The 23,525-nt window shown below is 47.2% G+C and overlaps 1 protein-coding gene across 3 annotated transcripts in view; it reads right to left on the bottom strand.

Moving 5' to 3' along the window:
• SLC18A2 (solute carrier family 18 member A2) overlaps positions 1–23,525 on the bottom strand; it is a 32,938-nt gene that overhangs the window by 1,154 nt on the left and 8,259 nt on the right. Inside the window, exons 3-14 of one of the 3 annotated variants that reach the window (XM_036898473.2) lie at positions 21,882–21,940; positions 21,527–21,610; positions 21,124–21,216; positions 20,290–20,379; positions 20,153–20,196; positions 20,018–20,078; positions 17,469–17,564; positions 7,797–7,875; positions 7,556–7,607; positions 6,841–6,904; positions 5,062–5,181; positions 4,790–4,923 (exon numbers count right to left, since the gene is read on the bottom strand). In XM_036898473.2, the coding sequence (XP_036754368.1) occupies positions 4,790–4,923; positions 5,062–5,181; positions 6,841–6,904; positions 7,556–7,607; positions 7,797–7,875; positions 17,469–17,564; positions 20,018–20,078; positions 20,153–20,196; positions 20,290–20,379; positions 21,124–21,216; positions 21,527–21,610; positions 21,882–21,940 (976 nt within the window). The remainder of the gene's footprint in view (positions 1–4,789; positions 4,924–5,061; positions 5,182–6,840; positions 6,905–7,555; positions 7,608–7,796; positions 7,876–17,468; positions 17,565–20,017; positions 20,079–20,152; positions 20,197–20,289; positions 20,380–21,123; positions 21,217–21,526; positions 21,611–21,881; positions 21,941–23,525) is intronic. The other 2 variants (XM_057506381.1, XM_057506382.1) reach the window with 2 other exon arrangements.

Raw genomic sequence — 23,525 nt, 5'->3', positions numbered from 1 at the left:
GGTAGGCAGAGGAGTGCAGAGGGCATGGATTCTCTCATCCAGCATGTCCTTTGGAGTTTTCCTCCATGTAAACTATTCCCCCAATAACTTTGTGCGATTTGAAACTCTAAACGGCAACATTTATCTGGATTAAAGTTTATCTTATGTTGGCCCATTGCAACCTATCTTGTGTCTGTCAGCTATTCCTCCCAGTCCTTGTCCCACAGATTTGATAAGCTTCTATGACTCCACTCAGTGCTTAAACCCATTTATCATTTTCCAAGAAATTCTAAAATGATCTGCCTGTGTGACATGTTAAGATAAGGACTTCCTTGACCTAAGGCTGCCAGCTCAAATTGTCAGTGGCATTTTTAACTCCATTTTGTATTATACTTCTTGCAAAGTGAATTGATACACATATATAAGAGCACACTTTCTAAAAAGTAACTGAAGCAATAGACATGGTACACCAGGACCATTCTCCCATATGGAAATGTCCTTGCACAGAAGCTTAACCCCAAAGAGCTCAACATCTCTTCTCCCTAGATTAATGATCCTCAAAGAAACATGCCCCAGAATCATAACCTGGAGGGGGCACAGGTGAAAGGTGGACTTCCAGGTCCCTACCCTCACCTGACAGTGGTATCGGTGTGCTACAAGAAACACTGCCCGAGTTACATGGCATCAGCTAGGATTACAAGAGTCACAACTGGCGACAGCTTCCTGGGCACCTACCAGGCGCGTGTGTCAGTGCCCTAGGGTCCTGTACAAGCAACTTCGTTACCTTACTGCTGAGGACTGACAGGCACCACAGGGTCACAGGAGGAATGCTCACTATGGGCTAAGTGCTCAGGGAAAGCTGTATGGAAGAGACGGGGGTTGAGATGAACGTTGGATGATAGAAGGATTTGCAAAGTAAGGGAGCTGGGAAAGAGCACAACATGGATTATTTACCAAGTGGGACAGTAAGAAAGGCAGGGACACTAAGCAAGCCAGCCTGGCCACCACAGAGATCTGAGGATGAGGCACAATGAGACTAACTGGAAAGACCAACTCATAGGCCAGACTGCAAGGCCGTGACCACCAGCTAGGGGGCCGTGACCCTCGGCCCACGGGCAGCAAGGTGGGGAGGATGGCCTCAACTCCTCCTCGTTCACAACTGCCTTCTGTCTCAGTTCATCCACCATTACACCAGACTCTGCCTACATGCAGATGTAACCACCGCCCCCGAACCAGACCCTGGACATGGAATGTGGACTCGAAAAAGTGCAGTCAGGCCGATTGTCTGACATTATAATTTTTCTTGGAATATTGTTTTGCTGCTTTTAAAACCTAGCTTACTAGCTTCTGACCCTCCTTTAAAAGGTTTACTTTTTACAATTGTTTTACTTTTGTAAAAAGTTACACATGATTAAGCCAGATGGCACGGTAATATTCCAAACATGTCAAGAAAAGAGACATGAACAGCACCAAGTGGGTACGTCTGGTGCATGGGGACACAGAGGGGCCCAGAGAGCAGCCAGCAGCAGCCCGTGCACTGCAGAGAGGGCGATTTGTTCAACTCTCCACTGAAAAGGAGATAAAGAGGGGGCTGCTGTCTGAATTCAGAGCAAGGCCCAGTTACTGGGCATTGAACCCCAGCCCCTGCCAAATGCCTACTTTCACTTTAGACAGAGTTAGGATCTCCCAAGAAGTGAAAACACGTCAGACCAAGTGAAATGTAAAAGTAATGCAAATACAAACCTGGGATATTCAAACAGCAAAAGCACTTAAAGGTAAGAGCTCCAGACTTTGAGACTTTGAAAGATACCAGGCCTGCATGCTAGAGAAGTTTTAACACACCTTTAAGATAATAAGTGATGGTTTTGCACATTCACAACATAAATGCCTTGCAAAGGGACATGTTTCCATTAATAAATGAGAATATTAGAATATGCAGAGCATAATTAGTCTCCTTAGCTTGAGGCCCTGGGATCCTTGCCCGACCCACGGCATCCAGAAACAGAGTAGCTGAAAGCACTCTACAGAGCAACTCCCAGAGCTCAGAGCCACCCAGGAAAAGCAAGCTGCAGTCCTAAGCCGTCTACTTGCCTGTCGGCAACAACCGGAAACTCTTTTAAGAGTGAGATCTAAGAAATGTGCCCTATTCTTAAAATCAGTTCTTCAACCTAAAAAAACACATCCATACCATAACACAACTATGCTCAACAGGGTATTTTGAGAATTATGGGCTGCATATAATTATAATGAACACGGTTTTCCTCAAGTGACAGTGTCGCTATTTCCTATACTTGCAACGAAAACAAGTAACAAACAGGTTTTTTCTCTAGCTGAATCGTAACACTGATTATGAAAGAAACAGAAATGTAGTATACCAGGTGAAAGAAGAGTTCAAGTACTCACAAGTTCATGACTAGGATTTGGGATCTGTGAGAACAGCGTTGGATTTTTCGGTATAAAATAGGCTAAATCCGAACACCTCGGTATCAGAAGGCTGCCTGCTGAGAGGCTAATTCGCTAAGGTTTGTCGGCCTTATTCCGGCTCCCAGGTCCCACTGCATTTGGTCCCTGTTGCTCTCGGATGCCGGCACTTGTCTGGGCTGGGTTTCTCAAACGAGCAGCATGGCACACTACTGGCCTGCCCCCTATCATCGTGAACGGTCCGTTGCCCCAGTTTCTTCCCGCCCTGCCTGTGGTAAGGAGGCAGCGGCTGCTGGCCACCACCCACCCATCACCGCCCTGCCAGTCAAATGGCATCCAGCGTGATGCCTGCAATTATGGGCAGCGAGGTGCACAATTTCTCAAGTTTTAAATGATTCATCTCGCTAGGCACTTAAGTATTTTGACATTTTATAGTCAAAGTGGCTTTTGGGAAGCTTGTAATTCTCACTGCTTTGCCTCTCAGGATCATCTCTTCCACTTCCTTTGGCATTTTTCTTTTAAAATGAATTAAAGCGTTGGTTTGAATGGGGAAAGAGGGACTGAGGTCTATACATTCGACCAGGCCTTTTGGGGATCGCATTGCCAGCCAGCCATGCTCATCCCCGCTCATCCTCCGACCTCGCCCCGTTCCTCTGGCACCACAGATAAGCCATCGTGCTGCTGCCAACAGACGGGTAACACAGGAGCCGTTACCGCCTGCCGCTAGCGCGGGAAGCCTGGCCAGCAGATCTCGGGCCGAACGGCAAAGGGAGTGCTTGCCTCCCAGAAAGAAGAAAGGGAGGGCGCTGGGGGACCAGGGGCCTGACAGAGCAAGTCAGAGGGTTAGTAAAAGCAAGAAAGAAGAGCGGGTGGTATTGGAAATAGTAACAACTGGGAATTTCCTGTGCGCCAGCCGGCAGCAGGGCTTAGCACTGGGATCCCTTTAATCTTCACAAACACCCAGTGAGGCAGATGCAGTCATTTCCCCCAGCGTCAGGCCGGCTCTCAGAGGCCCAGGCTAGCTCCTCTATCTCCCCAGGGTCCTAAACAGTCTCCTGGGGAACAGAAGCATTTGGAGGGGTGTTTGTTTTGGAAAAGTTTTTTTGGTCAACAAGTGTTGGAAATAGCCTTCATTCAGCCTTAATCAAATTGACATGCTGCTAACAGGTTGCCAGTTTCCAGCTGCTGCACCGAGAATTTTCTGACCCTGATTTGGTGAAGGTACTGCTCTGGGGTCAGCCAAACAACAATGGACAGGGAATTTACACACCAGGCTGGGAATAGCTAAAGCCCCTACCAGGCACCACGACAAAGTCCTATGGCTGCTCAGGGCTGGAGGGTGTCCAAGCAAGAGAAAGGAAGGAAGGGGTGGCTTCCGTCAGAGTATTTCCAGTGCACCTTCCACTCCTCTAAGTTAAATGGGTCATGAGTAACTCAAGATTATCTAGTTCAGTCCTATCTAGTAAAGGGCACAAGCCCAGTGCTCAATGCTGGATATAGTTCTTAAATATATTAAATAAATAAATGAATGCAAAAACTGCACATAACATTAGGGTCTGTGTCTGTCTTTAAATCCACCCTCTGGGGAAAATCATAAAGGGCAGTAAGAAATGCCAAAAAAAGGTACATTTCAGTTCAACTGTTAAGAACTTGTGACGTATTCCCAAGAGAACGGCACAGGGGAACCTCAGTTCCATTCACAAACACAAAAATACCATTTCCCCTTGCCTTCTGCATCCTATTTGTTCTTAATCTAAGGCACTCTTCTTTCTGCTGGATGAGTATCTCACCACTTAATGTTTTAAAAATCAGCACCACCACTGCCACCAGCACCACGAGGTATAAATGCTTATCAGAAAAGTTAGAATGACTGATGCACTTCAAAAATCAAATTATAATCAATAGGTTTAAACTTCAGAAAAGCAACACTTTACACTCAATTCTATATCTCTGATTGTGAAGTTACGAATTTAAAGGTTACACATGTTCATGAGCTGGTAGGACTGGGAGAAAAGCAAACAACACCCAGAATGGCTAATCTTAAGGTAAGCACAGGAAGTAAAAAATTTATGTTCAAGATTTTTCAAGAACTGCAGAAAATTAAAATGAACTATCCCACATTTATATTTGGTTTATGTAAGCAATACTGACTACTCATCTATGTACCAAAATAATTTATTCTTCACATTTGTAAACCTAATGCTCGATACAGTAAAAGAAGTTAGCTGCCCTATGTGGTACAAACTAAAAAGGAACTCTTACCATTTATGTTTGGAGAGTTCTGCCCAAAAGGAGCAGGTATATTTTAGAATTAAGCCACGAAGAAACTATCCAGAAGACCAAGCTACAATGATCAAGAAACATTTCATTGCATCTAAGATCTTCTTACCAGTTTTTCTTCGTTGGCAGGTGGACTTCGAAGAAAAAAGCAGAGAGGAGCAAAAAGAATATCAATTATTCCAATAATTGTCATGAGCCAGGGAAATCCAATTGCTTTTGCGATAGCCCCACCAATGGAAGGACCTTTCAGGAAACAGAATAAGATCAAGCTCTCTCCAAACATCTCATTGGCAGAAAAATGCAAAGGTATAATACTTGTCAGTAGACATCATCTATCATGCATTGAGACAAAAGGTTGTTGTGAAAAACCAGTATCCTTACCTATAGCATATCCCATACAAAATGCCACATCTGCAATGGCATACACACTCCCATAAACAGAGACGTGTCGCAGGTCTACCAGGTAGCCCATGATGGGCATCATCGATGAGTCTACCATTCCTGTGGACAGGTAGGGAACACAGTCTATAGAAAACTGATGGAAACCAAACATGGGCTGAATGGCAGGGACTACGTCCTAATTTCGCAACCCTGCCGCTTCCTCCCTTTTGTTGTCGCCACTTGCAAGTCTTGAGGAAGACCCTCTACCGCATACCTTTCACTGAGGACACACTGAAGGCTGCTGACGCTGGGAACGGAGCCCAGGCCACCATCTTCCCGCTCTCTGCCTTGCCTTGCCTCCTCTGCTGTCCGAATGGCCTACCTTCTGGGGGAGCACCCCATCCTCTGGTCTCCATCTGCCATCCGCCAGCCACCCCGGGTTGCTGGTCACTGGCTGTGTGGGCCCCTCACCTGCTTGCTGTTGGTGCTTTGCTGATTCCCTATGGTTTGGTTCACTCCTGTCTTGCCCCCAACGAGAGGCACAGTCTCCTTCCACCCACACCGTGGCCTCACACTTAGACTCTGCGAACTCAAGTTGGAAAGTACAAGGGAGGGCCAGAAGGAACCAGAACGAGAAGGCATCTGAGGGACCACCTGGCCATACTCAGGAAATGAAAAATGATAAAATATCACCAATTACCGGTCCAGTCTCTTGAACAGTCAAGGTCAGGTAGCAGAGAGACGAGTACCTGTGTTCAGAGTTCAGGGTTCAATTCCCTGGCTGGGGGAGCAGTCACACCTTCTCTCAGCACCAGTTTCCCATGTAGGAAATGGGGGTGCTAATGACTGGCTAAAATGAGACACTGCCTGTGAACACAGCAGCAGGGCACCCAAATGTCAGTACCCTCTGCACCTCAAGTACAAAGGTGGAAAGTTAAGGGAAATGTATTTCACTCAACTAGTATCTGCTGATCATCTAATGTGTGCAGAGTGCTAGGGACGTGGGTGAACAAAACAAACATTAAGAGTTGGATGGCAAGCAAAGAGTTGAAAAATGGATTACAATTGTGACTGAAACCTTGAAGGCTCTGAGAGGACCTACATATCCTAGGAAACCCTAACCCAGTCTGGGTGGGTACAGAAAAGGTCCCTTCATCCTACTGTACCACTCAATTAAATTCCTGCCTTTATCCAGTGGTAAGATTTGGTATTTATGACCAACCTGTATATCATAAATGAGAAATAAGTGTATACCATCCATCCCCAATATTAACAAGACTGTTCCTAAGGTATTATGAGTTAATGTTCCTCACATTACAAAGACTGGTCTCGTTTGCCTGTGAGAATTCCTGCAGCACAGGTAGTCATCAGTATATCTGCCCACCTTTTCTGAACCAAATCTTATAAAACATTCATGTGAAGCCTTGTGCCCCGGTCTCATATGAGAAGGTCTGTTCACAGATCTGAGCCCAAACAAATGTACTCTGAGTGTAGGATTCTCCTGTTTGCCAAGCGCAGCAGTGGAGTATCCATTTGCTTCTGTAAATATCAGGCTTTTAAAAAACCAGTTTTCGGGAAATAAATGACTAGTATGCGGAAGCCAGTATCTTTCCATGAATGATCTATATAGGCTGTACTTGCGCTGGGCTGTCCACAGCCTCCTCTCAAGCTTCTAGGAATCTTAGGTTGAGTAACTATAGTCTACTCGAGTAAGAGAAAATCTTTCTTAGTAATGGGGAAACAAAGTTTTAAATTTAGGCATAAGGCTGTGTGACTTACCAATTGCAAAACCAACTCCAAAGTTGGGAGCTATGAGCCCATAAATGTTTTTTGCAAATGGAATCTGTAAGAGAACATAAACGTTATGCTAAAATAACATGATATCCAACTCTAAATCATCTTAGAAAGCCTTAAAATATGTTTTCTCTAGCCTGGTATTTGTGTTCCATTCTGAAGGTAATAGGAGGAAGGAGGAAAATGGGATTTGAGGAGAACTGGACCGTCCAAATCTTTAAAAGTTGAAGCTGAAATGTGTTTTCTGAGCCTCCCCTCCCCAAGAAGCTAGTCACCTGCCACAGAAAATCATGGAGGATCAGCCAAGTCCACACTCCATTTTTTGACAAGGGCCAGAAGGCTTCATCTGGGGTAGATACTGGCCATGGTAGAAGATGTTTTATTCTAGAAAAATAGCTTACTACTGTTTCAGGCTAGTTGTCCTAAAGTGTTCAAAACATTATAATGTTTAATATGATGGAGGTCAGTGGGGGGTTGAAATCTAAACCATGTAGTAAAGCATTCTAAATAACTTTCATGTAAAATGAAAATACATATTCTTTGGAGAGTCATGTCCCAAATTTTTAAGATGATACAAAGAGGACAATGGAAGATGTGATAAAACTAAATATCAACAACTCTCAAACTGCCACCAAATATTTCTTAGCAATTCTTGTCCAAAGCAAAAGTTTCCTTTTGTGAAATAGTTTCTTTTACTCACACATAAAATGCTGATTCCAACAATTATCATTCCTAGAAGAGAACAAAGCCACCTACCGAAAAATATAAAAAAAAGCACATTCAATAAATTACCATTCCATCTTTTTCCCAGCCCCAATTTTCCACAGAAACTAAAACAGTTATTTGTCATAGCTAAGTGGGATTAGAATTTTTTAATTAGAATTTTCTTAAGAGAATTACATCATTAGAACAGCACAAGTGTTGTTTTCATTCTGTCTTACCTCCCCATTTTGTGTGCGAGTATCCCAAAAACATTGGTTCCAATGAGATAAGAGATACTAGCCGGCAAGAAAGCAACGCCTGTAAATTTATGAAAAGGACATCTTATCAGGACTGACATCAGTCAAATGTTAGAAAAACTAATAATTGTTAGGCACCACAATGGTGATCAGAGCAGAGGAAAGGAAGCCGGGCGGCCCGCACCCAGGCTGCTAATATCCGGCAGCTGATGGATCCCGTCTGGACCCCACACGGCTTATCCGTCCTCACAAAGCTGCTCAGACACTCCAGGCATGAAATTCATTCCTCTATCGACTGCGTCATCTCGCCTCCACCTCTGCCTGGTGGCAAGCTTCCCACGTGGACCAACACAGGCAACTGCAATCCCGCACGTGCTCTGAGCAGGGGGCACCTGCCCCGACCCCTCCCCTTCGCTATTTTGTATGACAGAAGTAAGACAAAGGCATTGAAAAAGACAAAGAAAAAAGTTAAAATTATCCCAAATCCCACCCTTCAGATAATGACCAGTCTATGCTGTAAGCTTATATATACACATAATTAATGTGTACGCACAGGGTTTTGTTTTTTCCCAAAAATGGGATTATACCCACTGTTCTACATCCTGCTTTTTTCAATGAGCTTTATAAACATCTCTCTATGTTAAAAAAAAGTCTATGTGGCTATTTTTTGTGGTCAAGTCATACGTGACTGACACGTTCCTGTCCGGTGTAAAGTTCTCCCAGGAGAGGGAGCTTGTAAGCCCCAGGAAAAGCCTGAGCTGATTTCCAGGTCTTGGTGGCAAGTGCTTGCTTGACCTTCTGACTGCTCTGAGTCAGGGCAGGATCAGGGGTCTGCCCACATTGGCTCTCTCTGGTCCCCACCCATTCCGAGGACAACAGGACAATCTCTTTGAAAGACAGCTTTTCATACTTTCAATGCTTTTCGTGTTTTTTTCTTGAAATCACCCAGGTTGGATTCTAAGCTTGCCCACGAATGGTGAAAATTGCTTTGTTCTCAATCACATGACTGGGTAAGTCAGACAGGCGTGGCAGGGGCTAGGTGGTCAAGCAGGTGTGCCCTCCACTCAGATGCACAGGCCCAGGGGCCTGTCTTGTCCAGGCAGGTCACCAGCACACAGACAGCATGATCTTGCTTCTTCAAGGACAGGCTAGCCTTCCACTGCACCCTGTCAACACTAATGCAAGCCATCCAACTCCAGAAAGTCTGAGCCTTCCAGCACAACAGAGACTTCAAAATGACTGGCTCCAGGAGCTAAATCTAAAACCAAATTATTCTTGACTGTTGATCTGGGAAATAATAATAAAGAATAATCTCATTTCATGTTCTAGGAAACCATGTCTGTCACACTTAGCAATATCACTGGCCAAATAATTGGTGAGTGTAATCAGACTCAGCAGATGTAACAGGAGGAGCACAGCTCTGCGCTGCAGTAGAGACAATGACCACATCGTGGTTCTGGTCTTGAGAGTGTCTTCAAAGGAAGGACTTGGATGGATGACGTCTGACCGGTGGCATGGCCACGTGAGGGAGGTGACAAAGGCTCAAGTGCTCTGGGAACCCAGAGCCTACAGTTGGCAAAGCTCCTCAAAGCAGCTGGTATTTAAGCCTGACCTTGGAAGTCAGTCTGAAGACATAAGAAATCATGAACACCTTGTCTCAGGATGAGTGTCTATGGGGGAGCCAGGGAGGCATAAATGAATGAAGCAAGCAAAGTGTGCACGTGTGTGTGTGTGTGTGTGTGTGTGTGGTGTGTGTGATATAAAATAACAGCACAAGCACCATAACAAACAGCCATCGAAGTTGACCCTCAGTGTCACAAAAACCAAGGAAAATGGAGAGGGAGGTCCAGACCCCATCTAAGAAGGCAGCTGCCATTCTCCAAGACAGTTATGGCCCTATAGGAGGGAGGTCTCAGATTGGAAGATCTAGTTTTTCTAGAAAAGCTGAACTCCAGAGTCTTATGTGAATTCTCTTGACTTTTAAATATTGGCAATTAAAAAATTTTTAACATAAACCCCCTGCAGGCCAACCCTGTGCCAGCCAACCAAAACCTATTCATGGGCTGAACTCTACCCAGATTCCCATTATAATCTTGGGACAAAGGAAGGGGTCACTGAGGACCTGGCCAGATTCCTGCTCCCTGAGAGCCCTCACTCCAGGAGCCAAGCATGGGGTGATGCGTCTCTGAGGGCAAAGCTTCAAAGTGGGAGTGCGTACGTGCTCCAGAGGAAACCATGGGTCAGCCATGTCCTCTGACCCACGAGTGGGGTGCCGAGCTCACGTGTGACCCGGGAGGCAGTGCACCTTATTTTCTATGGACAGGAAATATCCTCAGGCAGCAGTCTCCAATTTCACGATCGTCAAGCAAAAAGCACTGGATTACGAGGCATGAAATAAGGGATACACATCAGCTTCACTTACTGGCTGAGGCTGGCGTGGGTCACTTTAACCTCTCAGAGCCAAAGAAAGAAGGACAGTTCCTATGACCCACCTCACAGGCAGGCTTTGAGGCTCACATGGCACTCTGCATGCACACAGGGGGCTCTTGGCAAATAGCCCTCCCAGGCTGACCTATGCCCTGTCCCTCATGCAAGCCCCACCTGACTCTCTCTTCTTACCTGGCCCGCTAGCCATCCCCAAATCACAGTAAGCTCCAAGCGGACACAGGCCAGCCCATCTGCCTCCCCACAGCCTGGTGGCACACAGAAGGTGCCGAGAACGTGGCTGGCTGTTCTATAGATAAAAGATCTGGGTGAGAACATTCATCTCACAGAACTACAAGTGTTGCGGTAAGCTACCATCCCAAGAAGGCAGGCCCTACCGTCCAGCAGGTGGCCCCATGGGGTAAAGACGGCAGTGCGGTCCAGAGCCCAGAGTCCTCCTCTTTTGACTTCCAAGGTGGACACAGGGCCACGAGCTCTTCAGACCTCAGACTCTGAGTTACCAATTCCTAGTCAGACACTGCTTCCATGCCCTCTGCCTTACCTGGGCCTCATGCCACCTATGGAGCCAAGAGCGGAACTCAGCCTCAGCCTGTCTTACATACCAGCCCACCTGGTGCCCCAAGAGGAGACCATCTACCTTTGCTCAGAGACCCGGGACTGGGAAGCCCACCACTCTGCCAGAGTGCCCTTTTGGGGATGGCCCCTCCTACAGGGCAGGTGTCTACACAAAGCTCTAGGCCTCCCCGTCACTGCCTCCCACTAATCCTGGTTTGCATTTAGCAGCCAAGAACAGCTGGCTTCAACCCCCTCCCCTAGCCCAGCAACCAGCATGACAATAGCAAGACTCATCCCACTCACAGCACTGCCAGGGCCTGGGTGGTCCCCAGTGATAAGGCGCCTACTGTCACCCCTCTGTACAAGTTCAACTTATTTCTCTCTTGAAACATGGTGCCCAGAAGTGGCCTCGTCCAGCTCCATGCTGGGTGCAGAGCACGTGACCACTGGCTTCTGGAAGGAAAGAAGGGTGGAATGACTCTGAAGGACTTGCTCCAGTCCAGCCTGTCAGCCACACCTCTGCTCCCAGGACAATCCACACCCGAGCCAGCATCTCTGGAGCCTCAGTTCCCACTGAACCTCACAGGCCTTGGAGGGCTGGACCTGTGCTTCTACCATGATCCCCACCTCATCTTCACCGAGCCATTTTCAATCCTAGGGCAGAGCTGTACATCCTCACCAGAGCCATTTCACCCTATCCTCTCAGGCCTCGTTTCTGCCTCTGGGAAGCTTTTAGAATCTGCAATAAACTAAATGACTATCCCCCACCAAATTCATATCACCTGCAAATGGGAGCTGTGGGAAGTCCCTGGGCTCCTCCCAGTTCCGGATGAAGCCCCACCAGGGCTGGCCAGGAACCCGCATGGGACAATGGTCCCTGTGTGTCCTGTCCTAGGGGAGCTCGAGGGCTGCAGGCCTCACATCCCGCAACCACATCTTGTCATTTGGTACCCAGCCAGGCTGACACAGGACACGCCCCGGGTCACAGCTGGCTGGGAACAGAATGGTCCCCTGCCAAGCAGGTAGTGTCCTGTCCTCCACCTGCACTGTGTTACCACATCCCATTAAAGAACCAGAAGACTCAAAATATTCAAATTCAGTTAGACAATATCCATCATATCATTGATAAGTTTTCACAAATGCCTAGGGTGCCTAAGTGGTTTTCTTGGTTTCACTGGAGATGGCTGGTAATTGTAGGTCTGCTTTGGTTATGTAGCTGTATTCCTATTATGTTGATGTGTGCACACAATTAGTAATTTAAAACCTATACACGCTTATGTTACACTACAAGAAGATATGTCAAAGAAATAATCAATCTTCCCATGTTTTCTTCTGCCTGCTACTTCTATAGCTTCTCTTCTTCCTTCATAATTATAACCCCTAAGTAGAATTCGTGCCTCATATCGAAATTACCGAGTATCATAATTCTTCCAAGTGGTAAAGATACCTCAAGACAAATGCTGGGCATAGAAGCCACAGGGCATAAATCTGCAAAAAAAAGCTAACCTTTTCAAACAATATTGCTTCTCTCTCACTTACCAACTTCACATTTCCCTGTATGGCCCCGGAAGATGACTGGTTAGCCAGAGACGGGTAAGATTCCTCAAGGGAGGAACAACCTAAGACAGGCACAGTCGCAGGGGGGTCATCAGGTGAGAAATTGGGGATCAACAGAGGTGAGGCTTAAAACCTCACCCACCGTTTTGAGAGAAATCTTCTGCATCCGTGGATGTTTCGTTGCCCTTGTCTAGCTTGGATTAACACATAATCTACAGGCACACACCTGATCATCTACATGTGCTCTCTTACAACACTAAACTATGTTTTATACCTTTATCTTGCATCTACCTACCACTTCAGCATTTTATTGAAAAAAAAATAATAATACTAAGGGAGAAATGTGGGATTCACATATAAATCAAGTATAAAAATCAAACGAATAATCATAATTGACCTGATTGTTTATAGTTCATGGTGCGTGATCAAAACTGAAAGTTTCTGTGATATGACTGCCCTTGCACTGTTCACCATGTAAGAACTTATTCACTATGTAAGAACTTGTTCATCATGTAAGAACTTGTTCGTTATGCCTCAGAATGGAGACTGTTGAGAATTAGGCTTGGGGTTGATTAATGATTGTGCATTGAGTCTCCTGTACAGAATTTTATTGTTGTTAACAACCGTATGATCAATAAATATGAGAGATGCCCTCTCAAAAAAAAAAAAAAAAAAAAGAACCAGAAGAAAGAGTGTTGCTTCACTCTTGTTGGGGGCCTGTTCCCCCAGAGTCGAAGCCTCCCTTTTGGGGTTTGTAGGCCTCACCATGAACTCTGAGTCCCTGTGCCTCCAGGCATCATGGAGAGGTCATGTGACCCAGGACTTGAGGTAAAGAGAGACTTGATTCTCCACCAACCGGAATGCAGGGACCCCCTCCCCCCAAGTGGCAAAACAGTGAGTTTGGGGAGATGGGCTTACAAGGAAACCCTCTGTAATATGATGTGCCGTCCTCCACCTCCCCTAATGGTTATGGTAAAAAATAATGCGTTCAACAAGAGCAATCACGTGTCACCCAAAGTAAATGAGGCTGTTTTGCTTTGATGTCAAATTTTATGGTTTTTCTCCATGGACAGAGCTCACGCTGGACCAAGCAGGAAGCCTCTGGGGAAAGGCTGTGGTCCCCACCGGGCGAGGCCTTCCAGCGTCATCCACAGCACCCTCTCACTGAGGCTCGGAGGGGGCTGCAGGGCTCCGGGAGAAGTGGGCCCTGGGCTGCAGAGACCACAGAAGGTAGGGGGTCTCCCCCACACTGGAGATAACACAGCAAATAGGTATAGAAATGTGATTCTCTTGAAGAAACACCAGTCTGCCTTTGAGGTAAGGAAGGACGTCCTCACCGGTGGTATGGTTAGGGGGTTGGGTTAACACCTGGCTGGGGTGATAAGCCTCAGAAGATGATCTGAGGAAATCTAGGCAGCCTGAGGCCTCCTCTCTAACTCAGATGGCCCACAGTCTCTGACAGGCTGTGAAGACTTACAAAGAAAGCCTCAGGCTATGTCTGGAGAGGAAGAAAAAGATGACTTTCAGTGCCCTGCACACACCAGGACGCATGCAGTTAGCACTGTGCAGACACCAGAAATGCCAGAGGCACGTCTCAGCCCAGGAGCTCCCTCGTAGCACATTGGGACCAGGCACCTCCTGAAAACATCTCAAAGCCCCAATCTCCACAGGGGCCAGCAGGAAAGAGTCTGAAAAAAACAGCTTCTGCAGGGCTAAGAGCATCTCCTCTCCCCCTAACTCAGGGTTAGAGAAAGTCCATCCCTCCTGTCACTTGGTATGCTTTCTTTAGGACTTTGAGAGCCTGTGGGTTGCCTCTGTTGTCCCCACTGAGAGGAGGCTCAGAGCTAAATTCTCTAAGAACTAGCCTTAGTTTAGTTCCAAGAATCTTCCCTCCTCCCCTGAATGACTTTCGTTGTATGGGGCTTGCTCTTGCTTTTTGTTTTGTGACCTAATTCACAAAACATAGAATTTGGCCTTTTGAGGTCTTTAGCACTGCCCAGTGGCTTTTCATAGATTCACGGGGCTGTGCATCCATCACCACTATCTAATTCCAGAATGCTTCATCTCCCCAGAAAGAAAACTCATACCCTTTACCCCCAACCACTGTCAGGGGCTTTTAATGAAGGATTACTTGGTGAAAGAGCAGAGCAATTCCATGCAGAACCAAAAGGACTGGGGTCCAGGCCAGGCCAACCACACCGAGGCAGGACTAAGAGGACAAATCTGAACCCGGAAGCTGCGTCGGAAAGACGCCACCACACAGGGACTATAACGCCACCCAAGGAAGGATGGGGCACTAAGAATGGCAGCTTAATTCAGAACTGACAGTCTCCATCTGAAGACATCAATATGTAAGTTGAAAGAACTATGGAAAGAAAATAAATCTCTAGGAAGCATAATCAATAAATCCTCAAAAAGAATAAGGTGTGTGTGCAGGGACTAGCTTCCCAGATATTAAACAACATTGTTCTAACGTGACACTAAGTGAACAGGAGGGTATCGACCCAGGAATGCAAGCAGACGAATGGACCAGAAAAGAAAAACCCAGAAATAGACTCAAGGACACACAGTCACCCCAAGCATGATGGAGGTGGGGAAAATCAGATGGACTCGTAGGACTACAGGTCTGAGGACAAGTGGCTTGGCATACAGAACCCAGATCCCTGCCATATGCCTTAGAACAAAAATAACTCCATGTAAATCCAAGATTTTAATGTAAACAACAAATCATAAATTTCTTAAGATGAGAACACAGGTGAAAAAGTAATCTTGGCATGGGAAAGGCCTTTCTGAGCTTGACCTGATAGGACAATGACATAAAGGAAGACCACTAATCCTGGCCAGTGGCATTTTGGTGTTCTGAGTAGCAGAAAAAAAAAATCAAAAGACATAAAGCAACAACAATATTTGCAGAACATCTGATAAAATGATTAATGCCTTAATATACAAAGAACACTTAAAATCAACAAGAAAAGAACTCCATAGAAAAAAAATGGGTCAAGCATATTAGTAAGAAATTCATAGTACAGGAAATAGTTATGGCTAATAAACATATGAAAAGATGCTCAATTTCACTCATAAATAACTTATAAAAATAAATCAAAATGAGACTCCCTTTTCCACACTCAGTAGGGAAAGACTGAGAAACCAATAATAGCTGTATTGGTGCAATGCTATGAAATACCAAACACCCACTTAAATTTTAGGAATTTGCCCTACAGATATACTTCTGAACATGAGTGGGAATACATGTAAAGGGTATTTCACTGCAGTGTGGTTTCTAATGGCAAAAACTGGAACTAACCCAAATGTCCATTAATAGGGACTGGTTGAAAGTTTGTGGTATAACCTAAAAGTAGAACAATGTACAATAATTAAATGAATGCTTCCAGTTCAACAGGGTGGTTTGAATCTATAGGTTTTTCTCCATTCCTACCTCACATTTCACTTAAATTTTAATAAAAGAAGAAAACTGCAGACCCTCTCCTCTGTGCCAAAGACAGACAAAATGAGAGCAAAAGCAGTAAGAGGGAGGGAGGAGCAAGGCAAGGGAGAGCAGTGGGGATGCAGCGGGGACACCTGCACATGGACAGGGCAGCAGGAGGCAAGACCTTCTGTGCCTCACACCCCAGAAGGTCTGGGGACTGAAGGCTGCAGGTCCGCAGGATGTCAGGCAGAGGGCTGAGGTTGTCAACAGGGAAGAGCGCTGACAGGCAACTGCACCCCCAGCCCTCGGTTGCTCACCCCTGCAGAAGAGTTTCCTTACAGAAACTAAACTGAAAAGGCCCAGGCACCAAAGGCAGCGTGAAGACCAGGGAGGACTGAGAGGCTGAAATGGGGAGTGAACCGGAGTCTTCCTACTTAGTGTGGGAGGGTGTTATTTCAACAGCCCCCAGGCCCCCTCCAGAAACACACAAAACCACTCAGAGTAAATAGGAAGGGGCTCTTGAAATTTGAGATATGATGACAGCGATGATAAAAATTCAACAGACATTTTAGAAAATGGCGAAATCAATGAAACTAAGAAAAGGCCAGATAAGAAATTGAAAGGATAAAATGTACAGGTCTAACCTCCAACCAACCAGACCCCCAGTAAAAGAGGTTTAGGAAAACAGGTGAAAAGTCATGTGAGCTGTCTGTTTGACATTTTCAGGTGGAGTCCTAGTGGCATTAAATCCTCAGCTACTACATTAGGAAGCTGGTGGCCAATATTGGAAATTGGAAAATTTTAAATTAAACATATTATTTAGAGACATAAAAAGATTAGCAGAAAAATAACAAAGAATTGAAAGTGATCAAGTCTGAGGAAGGGTGCTGGAGGTGGGAGGTAAGAGGCAAGAACTTCTTTTTTTCCATTATGATTCTTATGATGCTGTTTAAGTTAAAAATTAAATGTAACTTTGATAAAAAATATTTAAAATTTAATTAATTTTGAAAACTAAATCTACCCATTCTGACATGGAAACACGGAAAACCAAGAGGTTACACAATGATGTAAATAGCATGTTTCCACTTGTTGGGTTTTCAAGCCTTTCTCACAGAATGATAAATGCAGAACCATCTGGAAAAAGACACACAGAGCTGTTAACAATGAACATCAGAGAGGACTGGGCTGGGAGAGGAGAAAAGATGAGCATGAGAGTTTTTAAATGTTTACTTCCTCAATCTGTATACTTTCCTTTGTTTATAATAAGCATGTACTATTTTCTAAATGAAAAATACTTTTAAAAACTCATTCTCTTAAAAACTAAGTTTGTTGTTAGCCTCTTTCACATAAAGGTAATTGCTATCCACAGATACTTAATGTAACTAGTCCAGTTCAGAAACATGGGGAGATGCTGACTGCGTTTTTCCTTTCTCGTTGCTGTCCAGGTCTGACGCCTAGACAGCTAATTCTGCGTCCCTGAGGAAGGATAGGAAAACTGGAGCCGAAATAGACCCCAAAGCTCATTGCTACGCTCACCATTGACCCTTGAAGTGTCAAACAGAAATGATCACTTTATCATCCCAATACCTACAGCTTGGCAAGTCTCCAAAGACGAACCCCGTCCTGGGAAGAAAAGTTCCAGAATCAGAAGCACCTGCCCCAGTCCTTACCCAGCTGCCACTTGCGGGAACACATGGTCTCCATCATCCAGATGGGCAGGGCTGGCTCCAGCATGGCAATCCCCATGTTTGCAAAGCAGATGGATCCTTCAAGGGAGGCAGAGGGTTAGTGTGCTTCTGGTTTGGGTCTCGAGTGTCCCCTACCATTGTCAAACACGGCTAAACCCCAAGTGCCCACAGCCAGAACGATCAGCTCAGACACCCAGAGTTTCTACTTCTGTAAGAAAAAGATTAATAACAGGTCAAGGGGGCTGTGAGGAGGGTTGGGGTTTTCTTTGTGATTATTGTTCTTAGTATTATTTGAACCACCAGAACCCCAGAGTCATAAAGTTTGGAACTAGAGGGAGTCTTAGGATCGTTTGCTTTAACCTTTCCAGTTTATTAATAAAGTAACTTTCTCCGGGCCACCCAGCCACACAGGCCACTTCCAGGCTGCACACAGACTGGGGTGAGGCTCCTGCCCCTCTGTCTTACTGTGCTGTGAACACACATTCTGATGATGCCCCGGGATGCCCCCAGATCCAGGGCATTCAGCACAGATGTTCTGTTGAGGGATTTTTTTTTTTATCAACTATACATATAGGGCATCTTTGCAAATATCCATGATCACTCTGTTAACCAGAACCCTCAGTAAAAGGAGAACTATCTGGAAAATGACACACAGTTGTTCCCCATTGATCTGGGAGCTTCCTGTGCTGTGCTCTCATTTGAGGAACATAATGAATCATGATTAAGGGGCCCATGTAGTGAAGAAAGGTCTCTTCATTCCCTGTGACATTTAAAGGTAGAATAGAGAAATGGCGCTGAAATGCCTGGGGTCCCCTCACCCACCTGCTGTTTTCTTAACTCTGGAGTTTGTCTATTTGCCATCTATTAATTAGGGCCAAACAACCAAGGTGGCTTACGCTTCCCCTGCAATCAAGGATCCGTACTCTGGACTCCCTCCTTCTCTAACTCTCAGTGCCACCCAGTACCCCTTGGCTCTGGGTCCATGCAGGGCCAGGTACTAGCAAGGGGCACAAGCCCCAGGCCCCAAGCCTGCCGGAATTCCTTAAACTAGCCGGTCGTCAGCTGTTCATCCTGCCCTGCCTGGCCTTTCCATGGAAACCCCAACAAAGACTCTGGCCTAAGCCTTCCCCGGGACCCTTTCTGCCTCCTGACCAAACCTGGTGCTTCCCCGTGGGGCCCTGGGTGACGTGGCATGCCCCTTTTCTTGGGAAATATAACAAAATCTTTCAAAAGCATTGACGCCTTCATGTCATCACTCAGTCACCTTCATAAATTATGGTCCCACCAGAACAAATGAGACACTGCCTGGTCCCCAACTCTCCAAGTGGAGGCTACCTGGAACTGCTGATGGCCTGGCCTTCAGGGCTGGGTGGGTCTTCATATTTCCCCCCAGGAGTCAGGGTGAGAGAGTGAGGGTCCAAGAAAGCCTGAGCAGGAGGGCCGGGCTGCCCAGCTTGCCCAAATGTCTGCCCTGTGGGGCAGGGAGGCGCATCTCTCACTGGGCCTCTCCTCACACCCACCTCGCACAGCTCTGGAAGGCTCTGGAAGGCTCTGGGAGGCTCCTTGCATCTCGCTGGGGGCACAGAGAGGTCCCTGCATGAAGGGGGTTTACAATCCTTTGGCCAACAGGCAGGAGTCTAGACCAGGGCTACACAGGAGCTTTCCTGGGCAGATCCAGCAGCGGAGGCTTAAACAAAACCAGCCTTGGGTTTGGAGGAGTGAATCTGAATGCTCTCAGGCAGCGCATGAGCCCAGCTCCCTCAGGCTCCCCTGCCCTCCTAGGGTCGGTGACCCCGCTTAGACAAATCTAACCCTAGCTGGGTCTGATGCCACACTTCAGGGCTGCCCTCTTCCAGTCTGACCATAACCTCCGGGCCCAGGCAGCACAAGGCTGGTCCTGTTGGGCAGCCTCAGGCCTATGACTCTGGAACCGTGTTGGGGGTGCCAGTCCCTGGGATGAACGTAGGCCATTTCCCTCCCCAAGGACTACAGGACCTCAGGGCTCCCTTGGAGCCCATCTAGGCCAAGAACCCAAAGGAATGACTCCTTTAGCTGAAGGGTATTTTCCAGCTGGCCTTTCTGCTGCTGCAGAAAATGCCCTCTCCACAGGAAGGGAGGCACCCTTCCGGCCCCTGGCCCTCTTCTGTCAGTCCCTATTCATACACACCAAGGTGACTCAGCCTGCCCAACTAAGATGCCGGCAGTGAGGCCACAGATCTTCCCAGAAGTTCAAGACCAAACAGTGGTGTTCTCTGACACAAACACAGAGGACAAGCTCAGCCCAGAACAAACCTCTGCAGCGGGGCATCTCCATGGCCCGGACTGCTTTGTCCCAAATGAAACACAACAAAGGGATGGTTGAGAGTCAGAAACTACCAAAGGAAGGAAACCATTTCTCACGACAGGTAACTTCTTTGTCTTTATGTTTTTCTACAGCCCAGGGCTTCCAGCAGCAAAATGAACGTTGCCCCTCACCACCCACCTCAACAACCCCTGGCTAAGAAGAACCAGAAGCCTGGAAGGAGCCCCACCTGCAGCAATGAGGATGTATGGGTCCTTCAGCAGGGTGGTGAGCGGCGTCCCCTTCTGGCTCTGTCCAGTGAAAAACAGGGATTAGAAGAGTCCACGTGGCCACCGAGCAAGCTCCCTCCTCTCCCGTGGCTTACCTCGGGCTGTATGCGGGACGGCTGGAGCACAAAGAGCTGAATGGCTGCAAGAGAGAAAAAAGGCCTTGAACACCTGCCGGCACGGATGCCGAGGCCCCAGCTGAGGCCACAGCCCAGGTGCCCACGTGGACACTCACCTCCATCCAAGAGCACCAGGGCAGCGAGCACCAGGAACGGAGCTGTCTTCCCAACGAACTCATACAGCACACTCCCAAAGGGGGGGCCCACTGCACAACAGAGACAGAAGGGCCAGTGCCAGGCCCCAGGACTAAGTGCCCCCTCCCCACTGGAGGTGCCCAGGTGCTTCTCACATTTCTCTACTTTGTTGGGGTAGCCATTCTATGCAGTAGTGCTAAGTCACCCTGGCACCTCCAGGCCATTTTACACCCAGAGACATGGTTAAGAGTCCCTACGGGTCACCCCAAAAGTAAGAATCAGAGAGAAATAGGCCCCAGGCCCCAGGCCCCAGAACTGCACATGGAGTGCAGGAAAGCGGGTCAGTGAGGACTTCATTCCCTACCAGCTGGCCCAGACGAAGGCCAGGGATGGAACGCAGAAGGGAGAGCACCGGAGTCTCCTCTCGGCAAGATATCTGCCCCCTGGCCGGGAGGTGAGCAGGGCGGGGGGGCCAACCCGCACGAGGGAAGGTGCCTGGGTGTTACGGCAGCTCAGAGAATCTTTGAGAGGGACATCTTGGCAGACTGTCCTGTTCAGGCCTTCATTTTACATCTGGGCCTGGGGAGGCCTGGGGTTTGTCTGTCCAGGGTCACCCAGCATGTTGGGGGGGTACAGGCGGGGCCCACCTCCTCCCCCATCAGGAAGGTCCCACCACTTTTCAAAGGCTCCATGAAAGCAGGTGGTGTTGGGGGTAGAGCTGAGGGGTCTGTGGGCATGAAGTGGACGCAGGGAAGACAATCCCTCTCCAAACTGGCTCCTCCTCCCAGTTTGCCTCCACGGCGGACCTCACCCACCTAAGACCCCCATGGCCAGGCCTCCCAGGGCGATCCCCATGGCATGGCCTCGCTCTTGGTCATCCGTGTACACGCTGGCCAGCATGCCCATCCCTAAACAGGAAAAGAAACGGTGGAGAGCCAAGCTCCAGGAGCACCAAAGGAATAATGCAGGACCCATCTTCCCTCCCCAGCCGAGGCCCATGATCTTCCAAACCTGTCAAATGAACAAAAATATAAGACCAAGCAGAATCCAAGAAGGTGGCATCTGCTCCAAGAACCCACCACCAGCGACCATTAACAATCCCCAGATTCCCTAAATTATTCCATCTTACTGTGTAACCGGCCAGGGTAATGCTGGCAGCTGCTCCGACAGACCGAAGCCCCCAGCAGACTGACTTAACTCGGGTATTTCCACACCTACCAGCCACGGACGAGCAGGAGGAACCAATGCCCTGCAGTGACCTGGCGATCAGCAGGAACGCGTAACTGCTGGAGAAGGCGAACACTGCAGAGAGAACAGGGCCCGGGCCGCATGAGTGCAGGTCTGCTGCCACTGTGACTGAACCCGGGGCGTTCCTGAAGCCCTCCTTTAACTCAGTGGAGCATTTCCATATTAACCATGAAGATCTCTGTAGACTCCTTCCTGTCGTTGTTGCCAATACACAACCCCTCCCCCGCCCAATCCCCCTGCTCAGACTGTATTCTCAATTGCCAGCTCAGGGTCATTAGAGCCCACCCCACGATCTACATGCAGAAGGAAAACATCAGACACTTACTAATTGTCGATATAAACATGATGCAGAATCCTGTAAACATTGGAATTGGATAGCCAATTCTGCAAAACAGAACCACGTGGAAAATCTGGTGACTGCTTTCTATTTTCCCAAGGCTTTCTGCTGCGTGTCTCTCGATTACCTTTTGGGATTAGGCGGATTAGTATTTGGTCAGCTTTTCTAAAAATTCATATAGTTGGTGCTTCCTACATGACCTTTTGGTGTTTGACTGTCTTAGAAAGTGAATACAATTATGGATTGCCATTCTGAACGGAAATTTCCCTGCAATAAATGTTAACACAATATTGGCAAATAACCCAGAACACATCCAAGACGCATGGTCCCTGTTTCTATCATTTTTTAAAGATTATTTCTTTAATTATAGTCTTCACAAGAGCTTCCCCAAAGGGATAGCTGCAATCCAGTGATTCTAGTAAAAGGTCATCCAGTGACTGAACCGGCAGCAGAGCCCACTACACTACATCTAAGACGCATTAGGAAGCAAGATTTCGAGTTTGTCTTGTTGACCCCAACGAGGCCAGCCTAGAGAGACCCCTTTTTCTGTGCAAAAATTCAATATGCTAAGGCCACTGTGCATACAGGGATCTGCCACCAAGCAGACAGGGGTGGTGGGAAGACCCTGGCCTTCTGGCTGAACACCCAGCCCTGCCCTTAATCTGAGCAAGTTTCTCCTTCACCCCCCAGAGAGATCACTGCCCACCTCCCAGAACTGGAGTGAGTATAAAATGAGATCGGATGGTGAACTATGACCAGGGTACCTATAACATAGAATGTAGTTCAGAAATTGCATTTCCTCCCTCCTCTGAACCTTCTTTCCTGTTTCTGCAGCTTAAAGAGACAGATTGGTCCCTGTCATAGGGATGGGACATGAGAATAAAGGCAACTTCCCGCCCCCACGATGCTGGCTGAGCTATTGCCCTCTAGGAGGGCTGCGTCAACCCAGAGCACTTCTGATTATCTCCAGGTTTTGTCTCCCTGCAGCCCTAGATCCTCTGGATCCTGGAGAGAGAGAAGTGAGAACCACAGTCCCCGTCGTTCAGCCTGAAAGGGCTCTGGTATTCCAGGCTTGAATTTTAAAAAACCACAACAATACCTTCATTTAAAGTTACACTCAATTCTCCAAGCACTTCCATCCATCAGCTCAATGATTTCATGAGGGCACACAACCACCTCCCCATTTTACAGATGAGGAAAGTAAGGTACGAAATTAACATGTCAAAAGTCCTAGGGCTAATTTCACTTGGGACCCCTCTGTGCAGTCCAGGTGGCTTTCAGTAGAACTTTTCCATACTGGTCATTCTCTTTGTTTTTAAACTGCTTCAAGTGTATCCAGAAATCAAGAACCAAAGATACAGACAGCATCTCAAAATCATGAGACTCTGCAGGCAGTCGCTTTCCCACAAACCCAGGCAAAGATTCCTCTTCTGTGACCTGAGATGAGCTTGTAATTCACGTGGGACTCAAAGCCAACCAGGTAAGCTAGGAAAGATACCAGGGCTCTAAGACAGCCCTCAAATGGCAGCTTCTCTTGTCTCAACTAGCTTGGAGCTGACTGCTCTATGCTTTTCCTTCATTTAGGCAAAAGAAATCCATTCACAACACCAGGTCCTGCACAGCACTGCTGGA

This window comes from Manis pentadactyla, chromosome 8, assembly GCF_030020395.1.
Source record: "Manis pentadactyla isolate mManPen7 chromosome 8, mManPen7.hap1, whole genome shotgun sequence".
NCBI lineage: Eukaryota > Metazoa > Chordata > Mammalia > Pholidota > Manidae > Manis > Manis pentadactyla.
Note: the sequence above shows the minus strand (reverse complement) of the source record. Positions and strands in the feature narration are given on the sequence as shown.